This window comes from Puntigrus tetrazona, chromosome 1, assembly GCF_018831695.1.
Source record: "Puntigrus tetrazona isolate hp1 chromosome 1, ASM1883169v1, whole genome shotgun sequence".
Lineage (NCBI taxonomy): Eukaryota > Metazoa > Chordata > Actinopteri > Cypriniformes > Cyprinidae > Puntigrus > Puntigrus tetrazona.
Genome location: NC_056699.1, coordinates 22,247,357 through 22,271,622, shown reverse-complemented (window position 1 = coordinate 22,271,622; position 24,266 = coordinate 22,247,357). Strand labels below are relative to the sequence as shown.

Below are 24,266 nucleotides of genomic sequence, written 5' to 3'. Positions count from 1 at the left end.
CCTCCCATCCCCCTCACGTTATTAAGTCTCCTCCCCCTCCGTCACGGTATCCATCTCCGTTAATATTTAGTAGCTGTTTACAAAATAAAGGGGCATAAATAAAAACATAAGAGCAGCTTCGTCTCTCACGATGTTCTGTTCTATTAACGGTTGCCTAAAATTAACTGTTTTCTGCAGTATCACTCAGCAAACGCTGTGCTTCGATTCACGAATGATTCTTTTGAGTCGGTTCTTATTTTTAGAACCGAACCGCACAACTGCTAGCCCGACTAACGACTCAACGACTCTCACGAACCGGTCCGTGAAAAAAAAACACGTAACAGCGTTGAACTGCGCAAACGGTGTTCACGACCGATTCGAAACGAACCAAAAAAACAACAACGACTTAGCCCGCTCCAGGACTAAGCGTTCACATGACAACGGCGTGCGCGTTACGAGCTTGGCGTATCGTGGCAACTCGTATTTATATTTAGAAAGCAGTCAGGTAAGAATGAGTCGCGGATGTCAGGGTTTGCGAACGATGGAAGTAAACGTTCGTTATTAAGGCTTTGTAACTGCAGGCACATATAACTAATATAAAAACAGCTAAAATGTTTATCACCGGTGCGCTATAACAAACCCAAATATTCAACCGACCGGTGTTGAGCCAGTAGGAAATGGGTATGACTTTAATTACCGCTAAAGGCTCCTTAGAAACAACGTCTATTGTATAAACGGACGCTTCGGGTGAAGACCGAGCACGCGTTACTGAAAACCTTCCTGTATTAGTAGGAGGCGCTTGATTTGAGATTCTCCTGCTGTCCCGCGAAACGCGTGTCTCTTCCCCCTGTTGTTGTACCGTTTGAGAGGAGAAGTGAGCGCGAACTACACCGTCTTGGTAGAGTTGCTGTCGCTCTCACTGTAGCCTACAGTCATTCACCTTGTGCGGCTGTCTGTATGACTGTATGCGATTCCGTTGCGTGACGACAAAGACGTTACCATCAGAATCCGCGTCTGCTGATCTGCTGTCTTTTGAATCCATACACAATACGAAACAGAACCGTTGTCATTTTTTTGGAGATACCGGTTTTAAGGAGCTCCGCCTGACCAAAACACCGGGTGAGTTTTCACACTTATGAATGTTGTTGTTGTTGCTACTGTTGTATGAAAATATAACTTATAAATTCTGTTGTAATTAATGCGTTGTTTATAAAAAAACGTTGTTATGTTGAATATTTGAGATATGTTTTGTTTTTTTATGTAAGACGATTCACGTAATTGCACATCAAGTGCAAACTCATTTACAACTTTATCTGGGCTATAAATACATTTCTGTGTATACCGTCTATGCTGCGTTTGTGCTGAATTTATGTAAAGTGAAATTTAACTTGGGTATGATTTTTTTTTTTTTTTTTGAAGGGTTTGGTTTTCCAGAGTGACAACTACAGTGTAATTCCTGTCAAACCTGGGAAAATCACTTCTATTTCCAAAAAGAAAAGAAAAAAGATTTGTTTAGATTTATGTAATATTTACATTTTATTTCGGCGGCCTGATATTGATGTGTGTATATTGTTTGCAAAAGTTTTGCCACTGTAGAAATGCACAAATTTTGTCAGCCATGATTCATTTATTCTATTAAATTTATTAAATTTACCCCCCACACACACCCCACCAATTAAAAAAAAAATAGTAAGTCAATTTCAGTGCTTAGGTTTTATAATAGGGGAAAATTAACAGAGATAGAGAGTTATGCTAAAATTACTATAAAAGTGACCTTTAGGTCTAATAAGCCGCCCATCATGTTGCGGTCAAGTTTACCGTTCCAAGATGGCGGCTGCATCAACGTGCCTGGAGTGGTCCAATGGGGCTTTTATACATGTCTGTATCAATACTCGCTTATGATTATAATTGGGCAGTAAACAGCGCCACCCCAATGGTTGAGCCAGTGCTGTCAGGCTGGTTGGTATTCTCAAAACATTTTTATAGTGCCAGAGTGTTTAAAAAAAAACGCAAATAATTTTTTTATTCTTTGTACTTTCCACATATCCTGATATGTCAAATATCTTTGGTGGTTGGAGAAGGATTACCTTTTCATCTGAACAGCTTGGAAATTACTTTTTTTTTGCTATTCCATTCTGTTCTATTTGTGGTGGAAAAATGACAGAATGATTCAATCAATCATGCCTCAACAAGGCCTCTGATTGAGGATCCACTGAAATGTTATTGTGAGTAATAGGGGATGCAGTTTTCCAAGTACTGCAGTTCATCATTATTTTATTTTCCTTGCAGTCATTAAGCCTAAATATAATATTAATAGCAAATTACTTGTTCCATGTCACTTGCTGAAACAGAATAGCTTGGTGATAGCAATGCCAAGATCATTTGTCGGATGGGAATGCATGAACTGATTAAAAAAAAGGATAACCTGGATGCAGGTCACTTTGAGTTAAAGTGTTTACCAAATTAGGTCAGAGGCCATTAGATTGTGTAAACAACACTGGCAAACAAATGACCCTTTCTGTACAAAGAAAACTTATTAAATATGAAAAACAAATTGCGTCCCCTCTTTATTTTAGACACCCAAAATTGCTCTGTAAATATGACCTTGGCTTCTTTTGAAACCGTACGAATAGAAGACTTCTCGCAGAAGATTTTTGCCCACTGGTTGTGCAGCTTTTACAATCACCTCGATTTTTATGTGCGTTAATAGTTTGCCCAAAAGGTGGCAACACTGCCCCAAGCTGTTGTTTCACTCGACTTTATGAGGATGCCGTTTATAACCTTTGGAGAGAAATTGCGCGTACATTGGACAGGAATTAAAATTCCTAGTGCTTTGTGTTGGCTGCCTATGTTTGCACGTGTTATCGCAAATGGAGTATACCTTAGAAAGGCTATGCATTTGTACTGCTTCATAAAGAGATTTATTCCACAATTGACTCCTGCAAAGAAAACTGATATGTGGCGTCTAGGGCTGGGCGATGTATTCATTCATATATTATGCGCATCCAGACAGTAAAGCCTGTCCTTTGATTAATGGTAAATCTCCATTACCTGTTTTCAAATGTAGTGGCAGTTAACACACAGGGCCGTAGACAAGTTGCCAGCCTGTAGCCACTGACAAGCTACGCAATATCGTGTTTCAGTATCGCAGATATTGCGGAACTTGCTCAGTGATCTATGGCTGTGTGTGTTCACTGCCGCTACATTTGAAAACAGGTAATGGAGATTTAAATCTAATCAAACAACCGGCTTTACAGATGAGATACGCACGAATATATCGCCCAGTCCCAGATGTTGCTGGTTTTGGCTTGAGCATAGCTCTAGAACATGGTGCACCTTTGCTTTAAATTTCCTTTATGTGGATCATCTAAGTAATACAGTGTGGGATTTGGGAAGCTGGTTACAGATTTTATCCCACTATTAACGCTCCATTATTTGGCTGGAATAACATTCTGTGTGGCTGGAAACATTCTGTGGACTAGTGAACATCAAAATTTGAAGATGGGTAAAATGGTTCTGCTGAATCATGTTAACAGGGATTAGAGCAGACGGCGGTAAATCCATCTTGATAGACTGGAATAGATCCATTATAAGATATCTTTTAAAAATCTTTGCTAACCATCAAGAACCATTCATAACTATCCTCAGATAGCCAAGGCCTAGTTAAAGGTACATTCACTTCACAGTTCAGAACCCTGCGGAGCAACATCAGGATATAGATGAACAGTCCAGCTCAGCTCTTGATTCACCACCAGAGAATAAGACTGAGTTATGGACTATTGAAAATGCATGATCTTCAAGAACTACAATATGTTTTGCACATCATGTGGGCGTCATTTGCCACTGAGGTGAATTGTCCCACTTCTTTTGCCTCTCTACTTGTGCCAAGCTCTGCTTTTGTGTGTTTTTTTTAAATAATAAAGAAATATATTGTTTTTTCCTTGACTGGGGAAAAAGCCTGTATAATACATTATTAAACTACGTACGTTTTTTTAGATCCACCCCTAAAGTCTTAAATGGTACAGCCCTTTCTCTCAGTAATTTTCCACTCACCCATTGAAATTCATTGTGGGGGAGGGGAATGACTGTGCTAGTCTTAAGTCACAGGGTAGCTGTGCTGTTGTGCGATGTATTTTACTATGTTTTTACGTCTGTGCTTCATGACAGTCGCACACTTTTGTTCACAGACAAATTGTGTAATTGATTAAAATGCAATTATAGATGCAAGCTGCGCAGTGGCAAATATAAAGTGATTGTGGTTCCAAGACTACATGGTCCAGTCCTCTTCTCCCTTTAAGCACTGTCAATGTGCACTGTTATATCACATGTCCTGGTTTCCCTGTAATTTATCCACACAAAAAAAAATCAGCTATTTTTTCATTTTCGTTCATATTTTTTTTTTGTCGTAAAAATGTAAAGCACAAACTTTAATCTCAAAGGAAATTGTGCTTCTTCTAACATGTACTCTTATCAAAATAATGCTCAAAAATGAAAAGAAGGAGTAAGAGAGCGCACCATATTCTGAGTGAAGAGACTAGGACAGAACTGGCTGAAACCGGTTTACTTTCTGATTACACAATGGCACTGTGAACAACAGCTGTGTCGCTAGCTATTACTGGCATTTAAATCTTATGTTACCGTTACCGAGTCGAACTCTACGAACTGTTTTGTGCATTAAGCGATTATATAAATTTAGGATGTCTCATTATTCTTAATACTGTTGTTGGCTATTAACTATTCAAATATTGGTCTTTACTTTCCACAAAATGTGAATCGTTCAAGATATCTCAAAATTGACATCGCAATTAAACAATGGGAACAGAGGTGGAAGGAGAGCTTCTCGTATTACGAGTATAGAGAGTAGGACAGAACTGGCTGAAACCGGTTGTGGTAGCACAGCTTTACTTCTTGAAAACACAGCAGCACTATGAACAACAAAGATCTCAGGTCACTAGCTACTTGTGCCTTATGAGTAATTTGTTATTCGATTTACGAATTTGTACTATTTTAGGTGATTTCACGATTTCTAATGTTATGTTGCTATGTTGTTTAATGGCAGGGTAATTTAAACAATGGTTTATGTTTTAAAGGTTAATAGTTCTTGCTATCACATCAAGGAGGCGTGATGTTTTATCATAATGGTATGATGATTGGGTTATATGATCAAGTTTGTATATGCTTGCGGTAGATCAGGATGAATTTAAGTGGCCGCACATTAGACAGTTGTGCACACAGTCGTTTTCTCATTCCTAAATTGTATCGCAAGAGTATGAGTACATAACGGTTTCTTTTTGGGTAAGCTGTTACTTCTTTAATTTTATATAAGAAAATGCAGGCAGCTTCATCTCAGTGATCATACAATAGTACTGCTCATAGTAGTTGGCTCAACACCAAATATTGGCTTCAGTATGATAAACAGCCAATGGTATCTCCATATAAATCGATAAAAACAGACATTAGGCAGGCAGTGGAATATACAGGATAGGAGCATTGGCAAAACTAAAAATTTAAATACGCATAGTATCAATCATTTAATGAGCGATTCCATGTTAAAATATATGACCAAACAAGTCGAGTCCAGTTGAGTTTCTAAACCAATTTTACACATTTTAACATAGAAAAATTATATCATAATTGAACAGGAAAATAATTAATTTATTTTGCTGATTTGGATAGACACAAATATGAATAATGAGACGGAAATTGTAACATTGTTATTTGAAGTGCTTGTAATCTAATATGGCCTTCCATTGTTGTGTTTACAAAAAAATGTATAATCGATGCATAATTTAAGAGCGAATTGCGCTAACAAAAGTGGCATGATGAAATCATGGCATGTGCATCTATAACTGACAACATTACCAGCTGTTAGACAACACCTAAAATCTCCCGCAAAGCACATGGTACAGCCCCATTCCTCCCACCCTTCCCCCACTCTTATACATCATGTGGTGCCTCATTATTGACTTCTCCTGGCCTTCTTTAATTTTAATAGCTTATATGTAAACATGTTACAAGATTGGAAGCATTGCGCAAAAATCATAAGGATTTAAAATGATCAACAGAACAGAAATTAGTTCAAAATATTGAAGCTTTTTGTCGTTCTCTTTAACATGTGGTGTGGCTATGCACAACTACGTAATGGTATAGTCCATCCTTTCCTTTTGTTTTTCCACTTTTTCTATTTTTCCTTATGAGGGGTGCGGTTTTATATATTTTTCCTCTTTATACACTTTGTGTATTTAACAACAAATGAGCTTTTTGGTAATTAACATTACCCGAAGGCTTTTGGTGGAATCTATTTTATTTTCCTTATTTACAATAGGGTTTCGTATCGGTGTGTATTTTGTTCTGACTATGTTTATGGTTGCTGACCTAATTAAGCACTGGTTAATATATTTAATCATACATAATTTCCCTCTACAGTGCTTGGCTGCTTTCCAAAGCTCATCTGCGTATTTGCACGCATGAGACCTTAGCAGATTAGCGCCATGCTATGCTAGTTATGCTACAGGAACTATGCAGCAGTGTCATATGTATCATTTATTTTGCTCGTGTTTGGTTTGGTGGTTTCTTGTCCTTAGTTTATCAAGGGCTGTGTGCTTGCCAATCACTTAAGATCCAGTTTCTAATGTTCAGTGGTACCTTACAGACTTATTAGCTTTTTCTGGAAACCAGTAGCATAAAGTAATAATGTTACCGATTTCAGTACGTTTTCAACGTATTCAAACTGAGGCTTCCAAGACAGATGTAGTTTATGTGAACCCACTACACAGCATGAATCCAGTGCTGGTCTCCTAGGTTAAGTGTGCATCTGCGCAATGTGTCATTTTTGCGCGAACAGTGGCACCAAATGAAATTGCCAAAATATTTACACCACCCTTTCTGTCCTACTCCTGTCATTATTTGTTAAACCAGGTGGATTTGTTTTAGTAGCTAACATACTCGAACAGCGAGGCTTTTTTCAAGTCTTCATGCTACATCTAATCTGCAAAAATAGCTTGAATCTGCTAAATCGTTAGCTCTTCTTTCTTGTTTTCGGGTCTTCATTCACTCTTCAAACTCAGATCTGTACATTATAAGGACAGGAACACTTTCCTCAACAGTAGCACTCTTCGTGTGTTATCAAACATTATACATTACTTAACAGACACAGATATTACATAGAAAATCTCTGTATTCATATCGTTGCTTGGTTATTAGTGCCAGTTCTGCTGGAACACCAGGAAAAAGTAAGGGAGTAGATACTGTTATTACCCTTCCCAATCAATGAAAACTGCAGACTGCTATTTAATGCTGTTTCCTGCGCCTGGCTTTCTCCGCCGATACAAGTTATGTTGTCTTCCCCTCACACTCCTTATAATGGTATGATCCCAACTCTCCCAGTAATTTTCCGTTGTCTGCTCTGCTGAATTTCTTGGTAGCAAGAGGGTGGAGCTACACTGCAGTGTGGCTGTGCTTCAGAACTAGGCTAATTTCAGCTAGTTTAATATGTTGTGCAGTCCAACTACATTATTTTTGTACAGTTTTCTATTTTAATACTTTTTCAAAGCACATCCACATTAAAGTTTATGCTATGAGAACGAAAAAAAAAACATTTTCAGTTAGGCTAATTCAAAGGGAAAAAAAACAATATCGTTATGTGTAATTACATTTCATTTTTTTAATTTTGAAGGTGTCTTTATTGATATAAACTATTAATAGTAGGTGTATTTGACTCGAAGCAGCGCTACAGCAGCTAATCGGTGTTTGTCATTGAAGTACCTCGATAGTGATAACAAAGAGCGTATGGAACAATCAGCTATCAAATGCTCTCACGGTACATTGATGCCGTACAACGATCGGTCGCTGCAGCACCGCTTTAAGTCGTACACCTATTAATACCCCTTCAAAATGAATGGTACAATCCTGTCTAAGCCCCTCCCCCACCCATCCCCCAGCTTGCTCAGTTTAGTGCTAGACTTTTGATTTAAGGCCAGAGAAGGCTTGCAGGTTTTGCCTCCAAGCTGAAGGTGGCCTGCATTTGATGATAGCAGTGTAAGCTCAAAGTTTTCCGTCCCTTTGGAAAAATTTTGTTGTGGTAAAAAAAAGTTAGTGCATGGTTTGTTTCTTTAGATTGAGCTAATCATAAAGTTCTGTGAGTGGTTTGTTTGCAATTAGTTAGCAGCAGCGGGAAAGTGCTAGCATTTGGAAAAAAACATGTAGCCTATTCACCTAGGTGTAAGGTTGGTTGGTTTATTTTGTGAAAAATTACAGAACTTGGATGTCCCTGCCCTTCCAAACAGCATTTCGCAATGTAGTAATGACTCATCTTGAAAAGGGCCGCAATGTGAAGTCAAGATGCTGGATTAATTTGATTGTCCCAACCCCTGCAACATGCATTATTGTCTTGAAGGGGCTGAGGTACTCTATCACTGGAAAGGTTACTATTTTAACTTAAATTAATTTAAGATGTCGGGTAAGGTCCCCAGACAACTCGTTCGTGGTTGTAGAATAACATTGCCTTTACGTGTCCTACCAAAGGTTCCAAACATAGGTGGTAAAGGTAGCTAAAATTGTTAACATTGTGCCTGATTGTGTGAATGTGGCTTCATTTGTTGTGATGCAGGTAAGTAAACAATTCAATTCTAATGATTTAACTTGTTTGTTTGATCAGTAAAGTGCAACGTAACACTAAGCATGCATTATTTGTAATACTCGTGCTTATGTAAATGGATAATCTGGTATCTATAGACCGATTTGTTAACTCTTTGTATTAAGTAGTGTTAATCCAGGTACACATTGTACAGCTTTGGCTGTTGTAGGATTTGGCGATTCCTAAAAGATTCATCTGATCCTTTGCCAAAATCAGCAGTCTTTGTTCACTAGTTCGACACAGCTGATTAATCGGCCATCCCGATTAAACTATCTCTGGTGAAATTTTGCAAGTGTCTAGGGAACAGTTCTGTGGTGAGGCTTCTTCTACGATGACTTGTCAAATCAAAAACCTACTGAGACCTAAAAAAAACCTAATGACCCAATTGGTACGACAACAAAAAAAACCCCTCTTGCTATACACATTCAAGACAAGCCATGATCAAAACGATCATTTTAGATAGAGATTGTTTTTACTCGTTCGCCACCATTTCAGTTCCTTGTGTGAATGTTCCTAATCTTTTCCGAAGTTGTCATTGATTAACGACAAAACTCTGCAATAGTCTACTTGTTTATGTTTGTTTTTGAGTCTCGAATGTCGTAGAATCTGTCATTAGTGACAGCTAAGATCCCACAGTGTGACATGGCTTAGATGGGACCATGTTCATTCAGTCTATTTGTAAAATACTACTATAAACTGATCATTGTCCACCTTGCTTTAGCCTGGATTTTTACTGTTTACGACTTTTTAGATGGTATATTAAATATGGTTTTCAACAAAATTATGCATAATATCTTTCGTATACTCTGTGCAAGCTTCCATATTTGCACACTTGGGGAAGAGCAACATCTAGTAAATGGCATCACTTCAATATTGTGATGCTGCTCAACTTGAATGAATCTGTAAAAGTCTCGGGGCTCAGTCTGCAGACATTTCTTAGCTGTCACTCGTCAAGCACAAGGTGTCGATTGTGAAGACTGCCTGTGTGGGTTGAAGGAAATACATGCTGTACACCTAAATTCAGATGTGAATGCTTGGTCAACACGTGCAAGTGCATGGAATCCTTATGTTGTTGTGATAGTTATCAGAGATCAGTAATAAATGCATGGAGAGTTGGTTGCCTTCAAATGACTGGGCCATTAACTAGATCTATTTTCAGATTTAGTTAGCTATTAACAGGTCGACTTTAACTTATTGCTCAGCAAGGTTCTCTTCACACTTATCATCTTCCAGCTGAAGTTCAACACCCTTATGAGAAGCACAAACTAAACCGAACCAGTGAAATGTGGGAAAGTTTTACAAAACTACAAACGAAAAATGCTGTTTAGCCTAAAGGCCCTAATACTAATTGAGTAATAAGTTCGATATAAGCAAACAGCACTTTACTGTATCAAAATAAACACAACAAACCAAATTACAACTTCCATTTAAACTAGCTTATATGTTCAGAATGTGTATGTTTTAACAAAATTGCAAATGCTGAATAATAGATCAGCTTACCGATTAATACGCGTAATTATCTATGATTAGTAGAGGTCAACAAATTGATTGGCTGGCTGATTTAGTTGAGCCTAGTTTTGGCATTTTTTTTAATACAATTTTTAGGCAAGTGCATCTGTTGATGCAGAATCTCTCTCCCTCTGGCTGCGTAAGATGTCAAACATATAGACCCAAAAAAATCGGCATCTTATATCAGCCATCGGCTGTCCTGATTTCAAAATATCGGCATCAGCCAGATAAAAACCCATATCGATTGACTTGTAAATGATTAGTTGCATGTTTGCGCAACAGCATTTTTGCTCTGCAACCGCTCACGAAATACAGTTCCATCTTAATTCAGTCTTTTTATGATTACATTTGCTCTGTCTTTTTGTTCTTATTTCGTTATACTTTACGTTAAATTGCTGTCAGAATACAAGATTGAAAAGGAGAGTGGTTTGAATCTGTGAAGCTGTTTTCATTCTTAAAATGAATTTTTTTTTTTTTCCTGCTCCTTCATTCTCCAAAAACAAATCAGATTAGGTTGTGAGACACCATGCCGTGTCTTGAAGTGGTATAACCTTGATTGTGGAACAGCATTACTTATAGATTTGACCTTGACCTGGGGACAAAGAAATGTGCTTCAGTCTATGGACTAAATGAGACCATCTTTGAGATCTAAACACTTTGTACGTTCTGTTTCTTTACGCTAACTTCACAGAAATACCGCAGTTGCTACTTTCGGCTTTGCTAGATGCCGAGCTTGTGGCCATTTTGTGTTATTGCAGTGCAAAGTCTGAAATGGCAGACTGGGGGAGGGGCTCTTGAAGAGACTTTGCTGAGGTGTAGCTCTGAGTGGTAGCTGCATTGTGCAAGCTTCACTGCCATTGTGCCGTGTTTGGTTCTAGTCATTTTATAGGGATTTTCAGCTCTAAATGAAAAGTTCCATTCCATGCACCTGTTTTGCAATTTTGTTGGTTTTGACTGTAATAGAATGTTATTTCCCAGAAAATGAGAAATGATCATTGTAAAATGCGTCACATTTTCTAATTACGTTTTAATATGGTAGAGCATATATCGTTTTTGGATATTTTGCCTGAAACCTTCAAACTTTGGCCTGTACATGAGGGCTCAGTTACAGCTAGTAACTGAACTACTCTAAACTGGTTTCAGCCGGTTTCTGCCAGTCATATCAATGAGTAGCTGACTGAGCACACAGTAGCGTGAAACGACATTAGCTGTGTTCTAGCACACACAAACAAGTGTTTAACCTACAATTATCTCTGTTTAATGTATCTTGGATTTTATTTGTTTTTGGATTAGCTCCCCTGAAATCTACAAAATGCTGTATTACACTTTCAGACGTGTATATCCTTTTTTTAGTTGTCTTTGGTCTCAATCAGGACCGGGGTGGGGGTTTGGTTGTTAGCATTATATTTATTTGCAGGTATGTCTTTTAATTAAATTGAATAGAATTTATAAATGCAATTAATAATGCAAAAAAATACCAAAGCACTTACATTGCATGTACATGTATTAATTAAGCACATACTTTTGAGAGCAGATTCTATAAATAACCAAATTGAAAACAAAATACAGTTAATCTGAAGCTAAAGAGAGGGCATTGGGAATAGAGAACAGTATTATTCTTCATAACCTAAAAAATATCATAAAGGTGAATTAAAGGCACTCGTAACAACTGACTTAAAGTAATAGCTGTTATTTAACCTCAAATATAGAAATGATAAAAGAACACCTTTTAATCAGCAATTTTTGTTCATGCAGTTCTATGTAAAATTAGGAGTGCCTATGCTTATTTTTTTCCCTATCATCATTCAGTTTAGGCTGCAAACTCATAGCTAGGCAAAAATTCAGTTCCTTTTGTAGTGCTGTAGATTCAGCAGAGGTGCATTGTTGTTTCTAATTAGCAGTGCAGAAAACACTGTGGCTACCTGTGCCGGGTAAAACATGCATGAGAGTATTCATCCAGAAAGGCAGCAAAAAAATAAATAAACCGCTGCATGTATTGCAGAGATTTGCTTTATTAATGTTAACATTTGGGAAGAGCTTTTTTTTTTTTTTTTTTTTTTTTACTAACATTTTTGCATAGTCAGAGTTAACAGAATGTGCTTGTTCACTGTATGATTTTTGTAGTGTAAGGTCTGGATGCTAATGGTGAAGATTTTAAATAGCTTTTGTCACCACACCCCTTTTTAAATAATAGTACAATCCATTCCTGTCCTTCTACCGATCTGCAGCAGTGGGGGAGGGGTGAGTTTTACCCTCACTAATATTTAAGTACTCGTTTCTGTTTCTCATCGTAAACCCCATTTGTATTTTCGTACTTGGAAACAGAACAGTTTGAGGTCTTGCAGGCTATTCTGATCACTGAGGACAGTTTATGGTGTCGGCTTGGTCAGGATACAGTAGTGGCCCCGAAGATGTTGTTTATTGTTGTAGAAGGCAACATGTTTTAAAGAGGCATCTGCAAACATGGAAGAGTCCAAGCTATGCTTCCCCTCCCCCTTCCATGTACTCCTTGTGTGCTCCTTAAGGTAGACATTCTTGAGTTCTCTCACGACTAATCATGAGCTACGCTTCAGAACCGCTGCATTACCGACTCATTTCCACAGTTAATTGTATTTAGATCAACAAATCCTCCATATGTGCATATTTATTAAAGGAGAGGCACTAGTTAGAGAATATGCTGATCACCTCAATGCTGAATTGGCGGATACGTCAGACCTCAGAGTAAGATGGAAATGGCAAGTAGTTGACACTTGTTTGGAACTCAGGCAGTTGGAACATCCAAGTTAGCAGTATCTCCCCCCTCTCGGTCCTTTTATAATGGTACGATCCACACTCTCCCAGTAATTTTCCGTTGTCTGCTCTGCTGAGTAGCAAGAGGGTGGAGCTACACTGCAGTGTGACTGTGCTCTAGAACTAATTTCAGCTAGTTATATTTTGAGACCTGATTTATACTGGAACAGTTCTCCGTTTCAATTCTGTTTCATGGCAGGTCACCTGTAAAGTTAATTTGATAAAGGGGAAAAAAAAGTAGAACCTGAATAAAATTGATAAATTGGTTTTCTTTGCGACACTCTTTTCTCTCACAGTTAGGGTTGTGCACATAGAAGGTACTGCTTGTTTTTCAATGCACAGTGTGTTAGTGTATTTGTTGATTAGAAATTAGCAGAATTAAATAGTGGCACCCCTGTAAAATTCATGGTACAGCCCTAGCCCTGCCCATCCCCCACATCTGTTCAGTTTTACAGCTAGACTCTTGATCGCACGGAAGGCTAGTCAGGCTTGCAGATTTCTCCTCCAAGCAGAAGGTGGCCTGCATTTGAGAATAGCAGTGTAAGCTCCCAGCTCTCTTGTCTTCCTGTCCATGTTTGTTTTCTCATTAGTTACTACTATTAGTAATTACTTTCTGTAAAGTATTTGTATAACAACACAAAATATATTAACTAAACGTAATATTAACCAATTAGTGGGGTGCTTGCGATTTTTACTTGGCTTTAGCGTGAAAATGTTAGCCATGTTCAGATATGACTTTCCCAGCATGTATTGAAAGCAGTTGATTTGGTTTTTGATCAGTTGATTTGGAAAATGTGTTTCAGGTGTACTTAATCTTACTTCTGGAGCTTTTCCTTTCAGCAGCGGTTTGGTCCAACCCCTCTTAGCACACCTGCTGGTAATTTACAAGATCCCGAGGACCTTAATTAGCTGCTTTTGTGTGCTTGTTTAGAGGCCGAAATAAACTCTAGTTTACACAAAGGATGGAGTGGAATCGCACACTTCCATTACAGTTTTTCTGTACTGAAAGCTACGAAGCCGCACATCAATATTATTAATTGTGGATAAATTAGCTATATGCTCGAAACTATTTCTTTTTTAGTAAAATATCAATAAAAATAGTAATTATTAGAGTTGTTTCAGCTGTGTACAGTATATACATAGTGAGGGGGGGAAGAGAACAGATTAGAAAATTCAACCCAGCAAGATTCAGACATTATTTTACAGAAAAAAGCTAAGTACGTGGAAACAAGTGGCTGTGTAGTGCAGCATACAGTTAAAAATGTGGTGTTTTCGATAACTAAAGGCATCATGTGCTTCCAGACGGCTTTGTTTATTATGAGAGTGGCTACGTTTTATTGCGATGTGGTGTAATCAACGTGTTAAGGCATGGCTTTTTTTTTTTTTTTTTTTTTTTTAGATATTATAACCGTATTTTTGATTATGTGTGACCAACAGGGCAGTTAATGTCTAGAGACATTGCTGCTACTCCATAACCGTCACTTGCTGAGCACAAGTTGTTGGATTGAAGAGACAACTTTTTAAAAGTGCTCCAATGCAGAAGCAAAGCCAGAAGACTTAAACACCTGGCGGATCAATGGAAACCATCTTTGCTATCTTTTGCAGAAGACAAGACCACCTCTATAATGTCACCTCTATATCATGTGGAGGGATGACCAGGCTTGAATGACTGGACTCACAGTGCTCTCTCCGTAGAACCTTGATTAATCCAGTGCGACTAATAAATATCTATCTTAAAAAAACAAGAAATTCAGCTCCTGTGTGGACGAACAACTGGACGTATCTTGCCGCAGGTAACCAGGAACAGTCCGATGTGAAGAAACATCCTACAAGCAAGCTAACCACTACATCAAGCAGCTCTGAACCTGAGCCACTTTGTTTTAATTTGGAAATGTCTTCCTGTGATTTGTGCAACTTCGGTTGTTTAGCTTGCCAGCAGCTAAGCTGGTGGCCATGTTGTGTTATTGCAGTGCGGAGCTGCGAGTGTAAAATGGCAGAGTGGGGGAAGGGCTCTTAAAGAGAACTCGAGGGATAGCTGCAGTGTGCGCGGTTTACTGTTGTTGCGCCGGGTTTGGTTTCAGTCCTTCTAGAAATACTTGAAGCTTTAATCCATTAAAGGTTTTCACTGACTTCATGCACTCGTGTGATTAGTTCTGTTTTTAAAATCATATTTTTAATCACACAAGAAAGAGATTATAGATTGGTTCAGTGTGAAGTTAAATTTTAGTAGCTTGATCCTGTAGTTAGTTTGCATATGTTACCAGAAATGTAGTTTAGACTGACATACGAGAGATCCGTGACATAGAACCTACAGCGAAGCCAGTCTAAACCGGTTTCAGCTAGTTTCTGCAGGCCGCGTCTGTGATTAGCTGGCTGTGTGTATATACTAGCGTTAAGCAGGAAAGCAGTGTGTGTGTGGGTTTTTTTTTATTATTATTTTTTTTCCTAGAAGTTATTGCATTATTCATTTTTTTTTAAAAAGTCAGGTTATGTTTGTGCCCACAAACATTTTATTTTTTATTTCGATTACTACCTCTTAATGTTTATGTTGCCCTTTAATTAAACAATGGTGTATTCCACTTGTAAATGCTTAAGGAACCACCAAAAATATTAGCAGTCCCACAATGACAAATTTCAAAAATAGTCAATTAAATCTATCTAATATATAATTTTAATATTGCTTATTTTAGCAGTGTATTATGTATTGTGTGTTTTATGGTATGCCCAAGGATCAAATAGGACAAATAAAATTGAATTGCTAACAATATAACTGACCTGAATAGCTGCTTTTATTTAAAGCATAGAGAATAGACTGTCCATTTCCGTAGTTTCCTTTCCCATTTATTTATATTTTTTATTAATTTAATCAGTACTGGTTTTTGTCTAGCTTGGTCAGCAGTGTTCAGATTATTCATTGTTACCGTGTCAACACCTCAGTGAGCACTTAAACTCTTAGGACATATATTAGCCCAACAGTAGTAACGATGAATATCCTATCTATATATATCTCCTTTAAAAATAAAGTTCCACTGACCACTTTTCAAATAGATTTCTTTGTTACGTTTTTTAAAAATCACCTAGCTAATTCTAGTGAGTGCGCGAATGAGCTGGCATCTGCTCTGGTAATAAGGCATCTCAGTACTAGTAAATATGTCATGTGAAGTCTAAACCAATTCCGTTTTCTGTCAATTGAGTTGGACATGACTAATATGACAGTGAGTCACAAAGTCAGATGCTAATTCGTCAAGTGAGTCATTAAATTGATTCAACCCAATAATTCAAGTTTGAAACTAAAATGTTTGATTGGCTACAAAGAACCATATAGTCATATGTTCACAAACGACATGTTAGTCAGTGGAAACCATGGAATGGAATGATGTTTATTTAGTCTGTAATATTTTTGATTCGCAGTTCTTGCTTCGCCTCATCACTTTCAGTACAGATTGTGAGCTCAAAACTCAGCTCAACTACATTTTGTTCCTGCCGTGGTGCTGTAGATTCAGCAGCAGCTTGTCGCTGCCTCTGATTAGCGGTGCAGAAAAATCTGTGGCTACTTATGCAGGGTAAAATAAGCACGCGGGGCTTCATCCAAAGAAATAAGAAAAAAAAAGCATTGATGTGTCCTAAGCTTGTAAGAAGAACAAAACGCTGAAATGAATAAATACTTAGGCAGATTTTAAATGAATGCCTTTTGTGAATTCGTAATACTGAAATATTAGCTAAAAATAGCTATAAAGACTCAGAACTCTTTCATAAAGATGGATTTAGATTTTAATGGAACCAATGAGGTGACCAGTCCGACTAGCATTTCTTACAGCTAGTGCTACGCAGGAAGTGCCAAATTCCAAGTTGTTGAGATAAAGGTCGGGATTTGCCTCCACTCAGATATAATGTCAGAAAATAATGTCAACGCATTGAGACAATATAATTTGATTGTGATTTGTATGTACATTTAGACATTTCTTCCTTTTATGCAGAAGATCATGAATTTTCACACCCCTCTTTTTAGGAATAGTACATTCCTTGCCTATTGCTTTCTACAGTTTTGACTGCATGTTGTGCAGCAGTGGGGGAGGGTAAAGTGTTCCCTCACAACCATGATTTTTTTTGACAGGTTTTTTTTTTTTTTTTTTTTGGTTCTATAAATCTTTATTTTTGTGACCTTTTTGACAATGGGTAATTCAATAGAAAGCCTGCCGTTGTTTTGTTGAGTGCGGTTTGGCTCGTTCGATCATGACAGACTCTTCTGGTTACTGAGGACCGTTTTGTTTCGTGTTGTTGCTGAAAGATATAACGGGTTAGGGTTTAATAAATGTAGTAAGGTTGTTTGTTTTAGTGTAGAAGATAAATAATTTTATAGAAAAGACAAGCACAAACATGGTAGAGTCCAACCAATGCTCCCCTCCCCCTCTCCATGTACTTTTTGTGTGCTCCTCGAAGTAAGGTGCCCAGACATGCTTGGGTCACAACTAATCATGGGCCACACTTGAGAACCGCTGCATTATAGACTTGTATCCTAAATAATTATTAGCTTAAAAAAAAAATTTAAAATATTTTTCGTTCCAAGTTGGCTCTGATTGGAATGCCTCACTGCTGTTTGACAAACATAAAAACCCTCTGATTAGTTGGACCTGACCTGGAAATGACCTGTAGTTAGTGTCTTTTTGGAACTCGGACAGTTGCAACATCCAAGTTAGCAGCGTCTCCCCCTCTGTCCTTACAATGGTACGGTCCGGACTCTTCAGTAATTTTCCATTGTCTGCTCTGCCGTGTTACTTTGCAGCAAGAGGGTGGAGCCTCACTGCAGTGTGGCTGTGCTCTAGAACTAGGCTAATTTCAGTTAGTTTGATACGTTTCAGCTAATGCACGTTTAAACCAGTTTTCGGTTTCAGCCGTTTCAAAACAAGTGAAAACATTTGTACAAGATAAATTAGAAAGAGAAATCTGAAAGTAAACCCTGAATAAAAATCACAGATTCAGTCCTTAGTGCATGTACGTAGTACAGCTCATTTGTCAGTGCCAAGAAGTATACAGTAGCGTGTTTAATATTTATTAACATAAATAAAAGTAGCACCCCTGTAAAATGAATGGTACAGCCCTAGCCCTGCCCCTCCCCCACATCTGTTCCGTTTTACTGCTAGGCTTTTGATCGCAAGGAAGGCTAGTCAGGCTTGCAGATTTCTCCTCCAAGCAGAAGGTGGCCTGCATTTGAGGATAGCAGTGTAAGCTCCCAGCTCTCTGTCTTCCTGTCCTTTTGCTGCTTTTCATTAGAATCTTTGCGTGAACATGTGCTTTGTTTTACTAGATTACTCTAAATGTAGTTGCAAGTGTTAGCGATTTTTCTCTTATTTTTTTCATTAGCGAAAAAATGCTTTTTATTTTTATTTTTTTCTTGTTTATCTTTTTGAATGCATATTTGGCTACATAACATGATACTGATGAGTCTAACTATTTCTTAAGAGTATGTTGGTTGTTGACCGTTTTAATTGGAAAGATATGTGGTTCAGGGGTACTCAGTCCTGAGATTTTCCTTTTAGGTCCAGCCCTCTTTTAACACACCTGTGGTAATTTACAGGTGACCCCGAGGAGCATGATTAGCTGGTTCAGGTCCTTTTTTGGAACCAATCAGAATCTTCAAAACCAAATCTGCACAAAGGTAACTCTTTAGTAGAACTGAGCACCTTTGTAGGCCTAGGCCTTAGGTATGTTCTGTTTCTTTCTTTTCCGCTTCTGTCAATGTTTTTATAATCTAACACTTCTGAAGTACAACTGTCCCGGTATAATAGATTAGCCTACCCGTGTGTAATGAATCTCTAGAGATGTTGCTGCTGTCCTATAACTCACTTGTCAAGGTGTTGAAGACTAAGAACACCTGACCTGAATGGATTGAAGAGTACTTATAAATGCGAAGAACTCCAGTTGTGCCAGAATAAAGCACAAGAAGACATCTTTACACTCCCCTGAAGACAGATGTTACCACATCAGGTCAGGACCCACGCCTTGGTTGATGGAAGACACCCTGATGAAATTTCACACTTCATAAGGATGGATCGAAAGCCAGCTTTTCTATGCAAAAAAAAAAAAAAAAAAATCGTCTGGAAGCAACTTCGGCTGAAGTCAAATGCATATTCTGTGCAAACTTGGTAAATGAGACTGCTTGTAAAATCAAGCCACTTCATTTAAATGTTGCCTATTCTGGTTTCATAGTGCAACTTCAGTTGGGTTTTTTTTTTTTTTTTTTTTTACTTGCCAGCACTCGAGCTGGTGGCCATTTTGTGTTACTGCAGTGCAGAGCTGCGAGTGTAAAATGGCAGAGTGGAGGAGGGGCTCTTAAAGCAATCTTTACAAAAAGTCTAGCTGCAGTGTGTGCACGCTTTCCTGCTGACGTGCCGCGTATGGTTCCTCTCATTCTAGAGGAGTTTAAGCTCCATTGCCTGAAATATTTTATATTTCACGCACTCGAACAACAGTGTTTGCAGGGTTCTCAAAGTGTCATTGAGCAAAAATCAAGTATGAAACATCCGTTCTTTTCTGAAAGTAAAATTAACCGCTAAATCTGCTGATTAGTTTAATTGCTCTAAACCTCCAAGTGTTTTTAGACACGAGAGAGAGAGAGATCTATGAGATGTTAACTCGTCTCAACTGGTTTCAGCCTGTTGCTGCCGGTCGTGTCTGTTATTAGCAGGCTGTGCATTAAAGTAGTTGCTAAAGGAAGCTGTTTTTATACAAACACTTGTAGTGACTGAGGGTTTTAAGATGGATTCAGGTCTTATTTCATCAGTGGCACTGTAAATATCGGATATTCCGTTGCGGGTTGTCTGCTCTAGTACTGAACTACGTTTTCATAGGATCTGATGAACCTACTTAGGAATCCGAATTTGGTCAGAATAATTTCCCCTTTTTCACTAGTGAAGGGAATTAATTTTGTGCTAATATAGTATTATAAAGAGCAAAGGACGAACATTTTAGGTGTGTATGTAACTCGGTCTCCTCGTTAAAACACATTAAAAGCTTAATGAATTTTAACGACAGATGTTAGACCCTTGTGAACAAAATGCATTTAACTGTAAGAAAAATAGTTGTTAAAATAGCTTATTCTAATTTATTTAATTAAAATAAAACAAATTAATACGTCACATGTACCCAACAATATTAGCAGTGCTGTTCCAAAACATTCAGAACACCAGAGAGGTCCTAGCGGTTTAGAATATGTAGTATTGAAGTAGCTAAAGCTTGTGCAAAACCACAGAGAGCACTAAAACAACATAGAATAAATCTGGCTTTACACACTGATGGCATACAGATTATTTATTGTTCTCATCACAGCTGCAGTTGCAGTATTATGCTCATTTTTGAATCCCGTGTGACAATTCTTCATAAAAAGGCGCCAAACGTCCTCCATATGAAAATGTCGAGCTTTAAATTTTCCGATTTAATATCATGGTCTTTACTCACATTCAAGGCCTTCATCAGACATTAGGGACATTCGTATAATATTACATGAATTTTTGAATTATTTACAGACTTCCTTGTATTCTGCATTCCCACACCCCTTTTAGTTATCGTACGATCCATGTCTGTCGTCTTTTACCGTCATGAGCGCACATTCTTCAGCAGTGGGGGAGAGGGAGCGTTCTCACTGCATGCGTCTTATCCCCAGTAAAATTTTAAGAACTTCTTTCCCTTTCTCATTATTCACTTTGTGTGTGTGTGTACTTGATTTTCTCTTCATAGTTTTGTTTGTAGTGGTCTTCCAAAGTCTAAAAACGGAAGGGCATTGTCTTGTGCTGTAGAGCAATTCTTTTCCTTCCATTCACACTTGGGGTGTTGCTTTTAGGTGAAGCGACTAGGCATGGCTTGCGATCTCTGACGGACGTAGGACGAACCTGAGAAGTATTAGGTTTATCTATCACACTTTTATTGATTGTGGATGCAGCAGAGTATGTTAGCACAGAAAGGACATTTGACAGGCTCTGTGCAGGAGCCATGTGTCTGGTGCACACAACTAGATTCTGTCCGGTCCAAAGTAAAAACGTTGCGATGCAACAATCACATCTAATCAGATTAGCATGTGCTTTTCTCGGTTCGCCCGTTCTTCTGAGCTTGCGATTTTTCTGTTACTCCTGAATGTCGTGACTCTAAGAATATAAACCTAGAGTTTAAGGCGTCCATGCTGCTTTTGCAGTGTTCTTGTTTTTTTTTTTTTTTTTTTAATTTTATTTAAATCTTGTGGATCTTGAGGCTTACCCCGAAGATACGTATGAAAATGCAAATTAAGATGTCGAAATGCAGCGTTGTTTGTCATGGCAAGGACAGAAGCGCAGATTAATGTGGACGAGCTCATTGGTCCTGTCGCGTCTGGTTGGAAACCGTGTCAGACCTCGGAGTATGTGGAAACTCGTCAGTATTCGTTTACTGTCTGTTAGGAACTCAATCAGATGCAACATAAGTCATGAGGGTTTAGAGATCTGTAAAATCTGTTGCGCTTACATTTTTCTTTAATTAAATTGACCGCGCTTTTAAATAAGGAAGCTCCTCTGCTTTGTTCTCATAGACTGAATGTGCTCCTTGTCAGTTTTTTTATTTATAGGCGCAGTTAAGAGATGACAGGAATGGATGGGCAAAACGGAAGATCGAAAAGTGTCATGATGCCGGATTAGAATGCGAGTCGCCCACATGAACGCTAGAGTTAAATGTTCATACGCTAACCGCTACGTCTAATGAGATGTAGCTGGGGAACATGTAGTTTGGTATTCGGGATAGTTTTACAAATGACCCTTTACTAGCAAAATAATGAAATGAACAGTAGGGATTTGTTCCCATTTAATCAGCTTGCCTTTGTAAATAACACGAAAGAAAATCCAGAAAATAAAGAGCTTCTATGTCACTTACTAGATTTGATTTTACGCAGTTAAAATGTCTACACAACTCTCTGAGACTGAGACTTGCCTTATTTTGTAGTCAGAAGTGCTCAAATATGCTGAACATTCTCAATTGTCTGTCATTCACCATTGAAATGGCGACCGTAGCTCATTTTGTTGTAAAAAGTTGTTTACAATTTGCTTTTGACAGCATTTTTGACCTTTCACCTCATTATAATCCTGCTCTGTGCAGTAGAGATTCATGCTCATTGAAAAATATGGAGTGCATATAAACAAATTGGCACTTTTTTTTCAAATTCAGAACAGAGAGCTTTTTCTCTACGCCCTCTGGTGTTGACACGCAGCGGTGCATGCGAGACACCCCTCTTGTTGTAATGGTACGATCCACATCGCAGTAATTTTCCACCCTGTTTTCTCTGTGCCTGCAGCAGTGGGGGAGGGGGCCGTTTTTTGCTTTTCAGCACATGGCAGTTTTTCTTTCTTGCTGCTGAGGTTTTTGTTCTTTATTCTTTATTTTCCACTGATTTTAAAAAGGTTTTTTGGTTGAATGTCTTTTTTTGGCAGACTTTTTCAATCACAGGTTTTAGAATACCGCTGATGGATCAGAGAGCTTATAGGGGGTGATGAATCATCTCACAGTCTCAGAATCCAAAAAAAAAGTGACCTTTTGCTCTATATGACGCGGTACTGTTGGTTGTAACGCTACAATTTTGTGTAGCTACACTGTTTTTTTTTTTATTCTGGTTACAGCCAACACCTTACAAAGAATGTGCTCCGCCTCTGCACACGAGATCCCTTCCCCCTCCTGTTCTCTCTGTCTCTCTCTGTTCCTCTTTTCTGTGTTGTGTGCGCTCTGAGCTAGTTGGGAATTAGGCATGCTCCTGTTTTCGCGCTCGCTACTAATCAAGGCCTACTCCTGAAGACTGCACCTCAAGGTTGTTTTCGAGCCGTTTCGGTTCTTGAAGACGAATTTTTAAAAAAAAATGTTCACCTTCATATTTAATAGCGTTTACTCAAGATTAATGGACGTTTTGGTGGATTTTAGTTTTTTTTTTTTTTTTCGCTAATTCTAACCGATTTTTCACGTTTGTGTGGTTTCGCAGGCGTTTTCGCGAAAAATTGTTGCGTTGTTAGTGATGGTTTTGTAATTCTGCCATTTTTGGGAATTGCCCCTTTTACTTTCAACAAGGAAACTTTATTAGTGCTTTGGGTTTTCGCCATAGGAAGTGCTGATTGCGCAAAATCTGCGCGCGATCCTTTGCGATCTTTTTGTCATTTAACGTTTTTGCTAGGATTTTATTTTAAATTTAAAGGTTGCTTATTTGTATCCCTTTCGTTCGCTTTATTTCGGGTGTCATGCAGGTATCGACCTTGTAAACCGTTCAAGACGCACTACCGTTTTCTGTTATTTTGCGAACATTTCTTTTAGAAATCCGAGGTTATGTTTCTGAAACCAGTTGTTGAAAGTTAGTACAGACTCCATGGATTCAAGTCTGAGCTTCAGGAGGAGGAGTATTGTAGACCTGAGCCTGGCTTTACACCGCAACTCTGGCGACCATTTTGCAATGAGCGGCAACATCAGCGTCTATGTTTACAGACTGGGTGGGGGAGGGCCGCAGTGAGCCTGTGCGCGGCGTTCAGCAGAAGAAGAACAAGCTTTCCAGAAGCTGGCTGCCATTTTTATGAAATGAATGCCCTTTTCAGGGACATAAAACTGAGGAGAGGGAGGAATACAGAGATGCATTTTAGTACGGTTTAGTTTTTATCACACATTTGCCTTTTCAGGTTCATGACCTGTTGGAATATGAAAACTTGGCTTCTTTTTTGTTTTGTGCAATCTAGTCACCGGTCTCGCTCCTGACTGAGCAGTTTGTGGTGTTTAGGGTGGCAAATGATTTAAAAGCTATGAAATCTTCAGTTGAATTCCGTAAAGGTCTTTTTCGTGGTTGTCATGGATACCAGACCTCAAAGGAACGGCTGTAGACAGGAAGTTAAAGGTGTTGCAAATGGTCCAGGACAACGTGATTTTGGTGTGTGTGTCTATATATAAAATATACACACCACGTCATTCACACCTGCCAGCATTGTTAATGTAGCAGTGCAGCAGCTATGCGGCGGTCTGTGGATTTATGCTTGCAGCCCTATTTTCTTATTATTTATTGTTTTATTGGATGTGTAGTAAATCTAAGATTAGATTAGAATAACTGAAGTAAAATAGATGTGCAGCATTAGAATGAAATCCAGACAGATTATTTGTTTGGATCCAGGTCGGTGCTTTGATGCTAATAGCAAGTTCATTTCAATGCTAGCAACTCTTTTTCATGGGAGTGCTGAGAAATACAGAAAATGGCTTAATGTAAATATTTGGTTGAGCTTTACTGTACTTTGATTTATCTCTGGTCTTGGTTGAAAGGTCATTTTCAGAACAGTTTTGGCATTTGATGCTAAAGTACCAACGGTTTCAGACATGT

The 24,266-nt window shown here is 38.3% G+C and overlaps 1 protein-coding gene across 5 annotated transcripts in view; it reads left to right on the top strand.

Annotated features, from left to right (window-relative positions):
- The first annotated feature begins 888 nt into the window (after positions 1-888).
- The window catches only part of LOC122348711 (activating transcription factor 7 interacting protein), a 30,354-nt gene continuing 6,976 nt past the window's right edge, over positions 889-24,266 (top strand). The window contains exons 1-2 of one of the 5 annotated variants that reach the window (XM_043244514.1): positions 889-1,098; positions 18,489-18,569. In XM_043244514.1, coding sequence (XP_043100449.1) covers positions 18,504-18,569 — 66 coding nt within the window. In that variant the 5' untranslated portion in view covers positions 889-1,098; positions 18,489-18,503. Of the gene's footprint in view, positions 1,099-13,372; positions 13,454-18,098; positions 18,136-18,488; positions 18,570-22,631; positions 22,731-24,266 lie in introns of those variants that run through there. The other 4 variants (XM_043244504.1, XM_043244521.1, XM_043244538.1 and 1 more) reach the window with 4 other exon arrangements.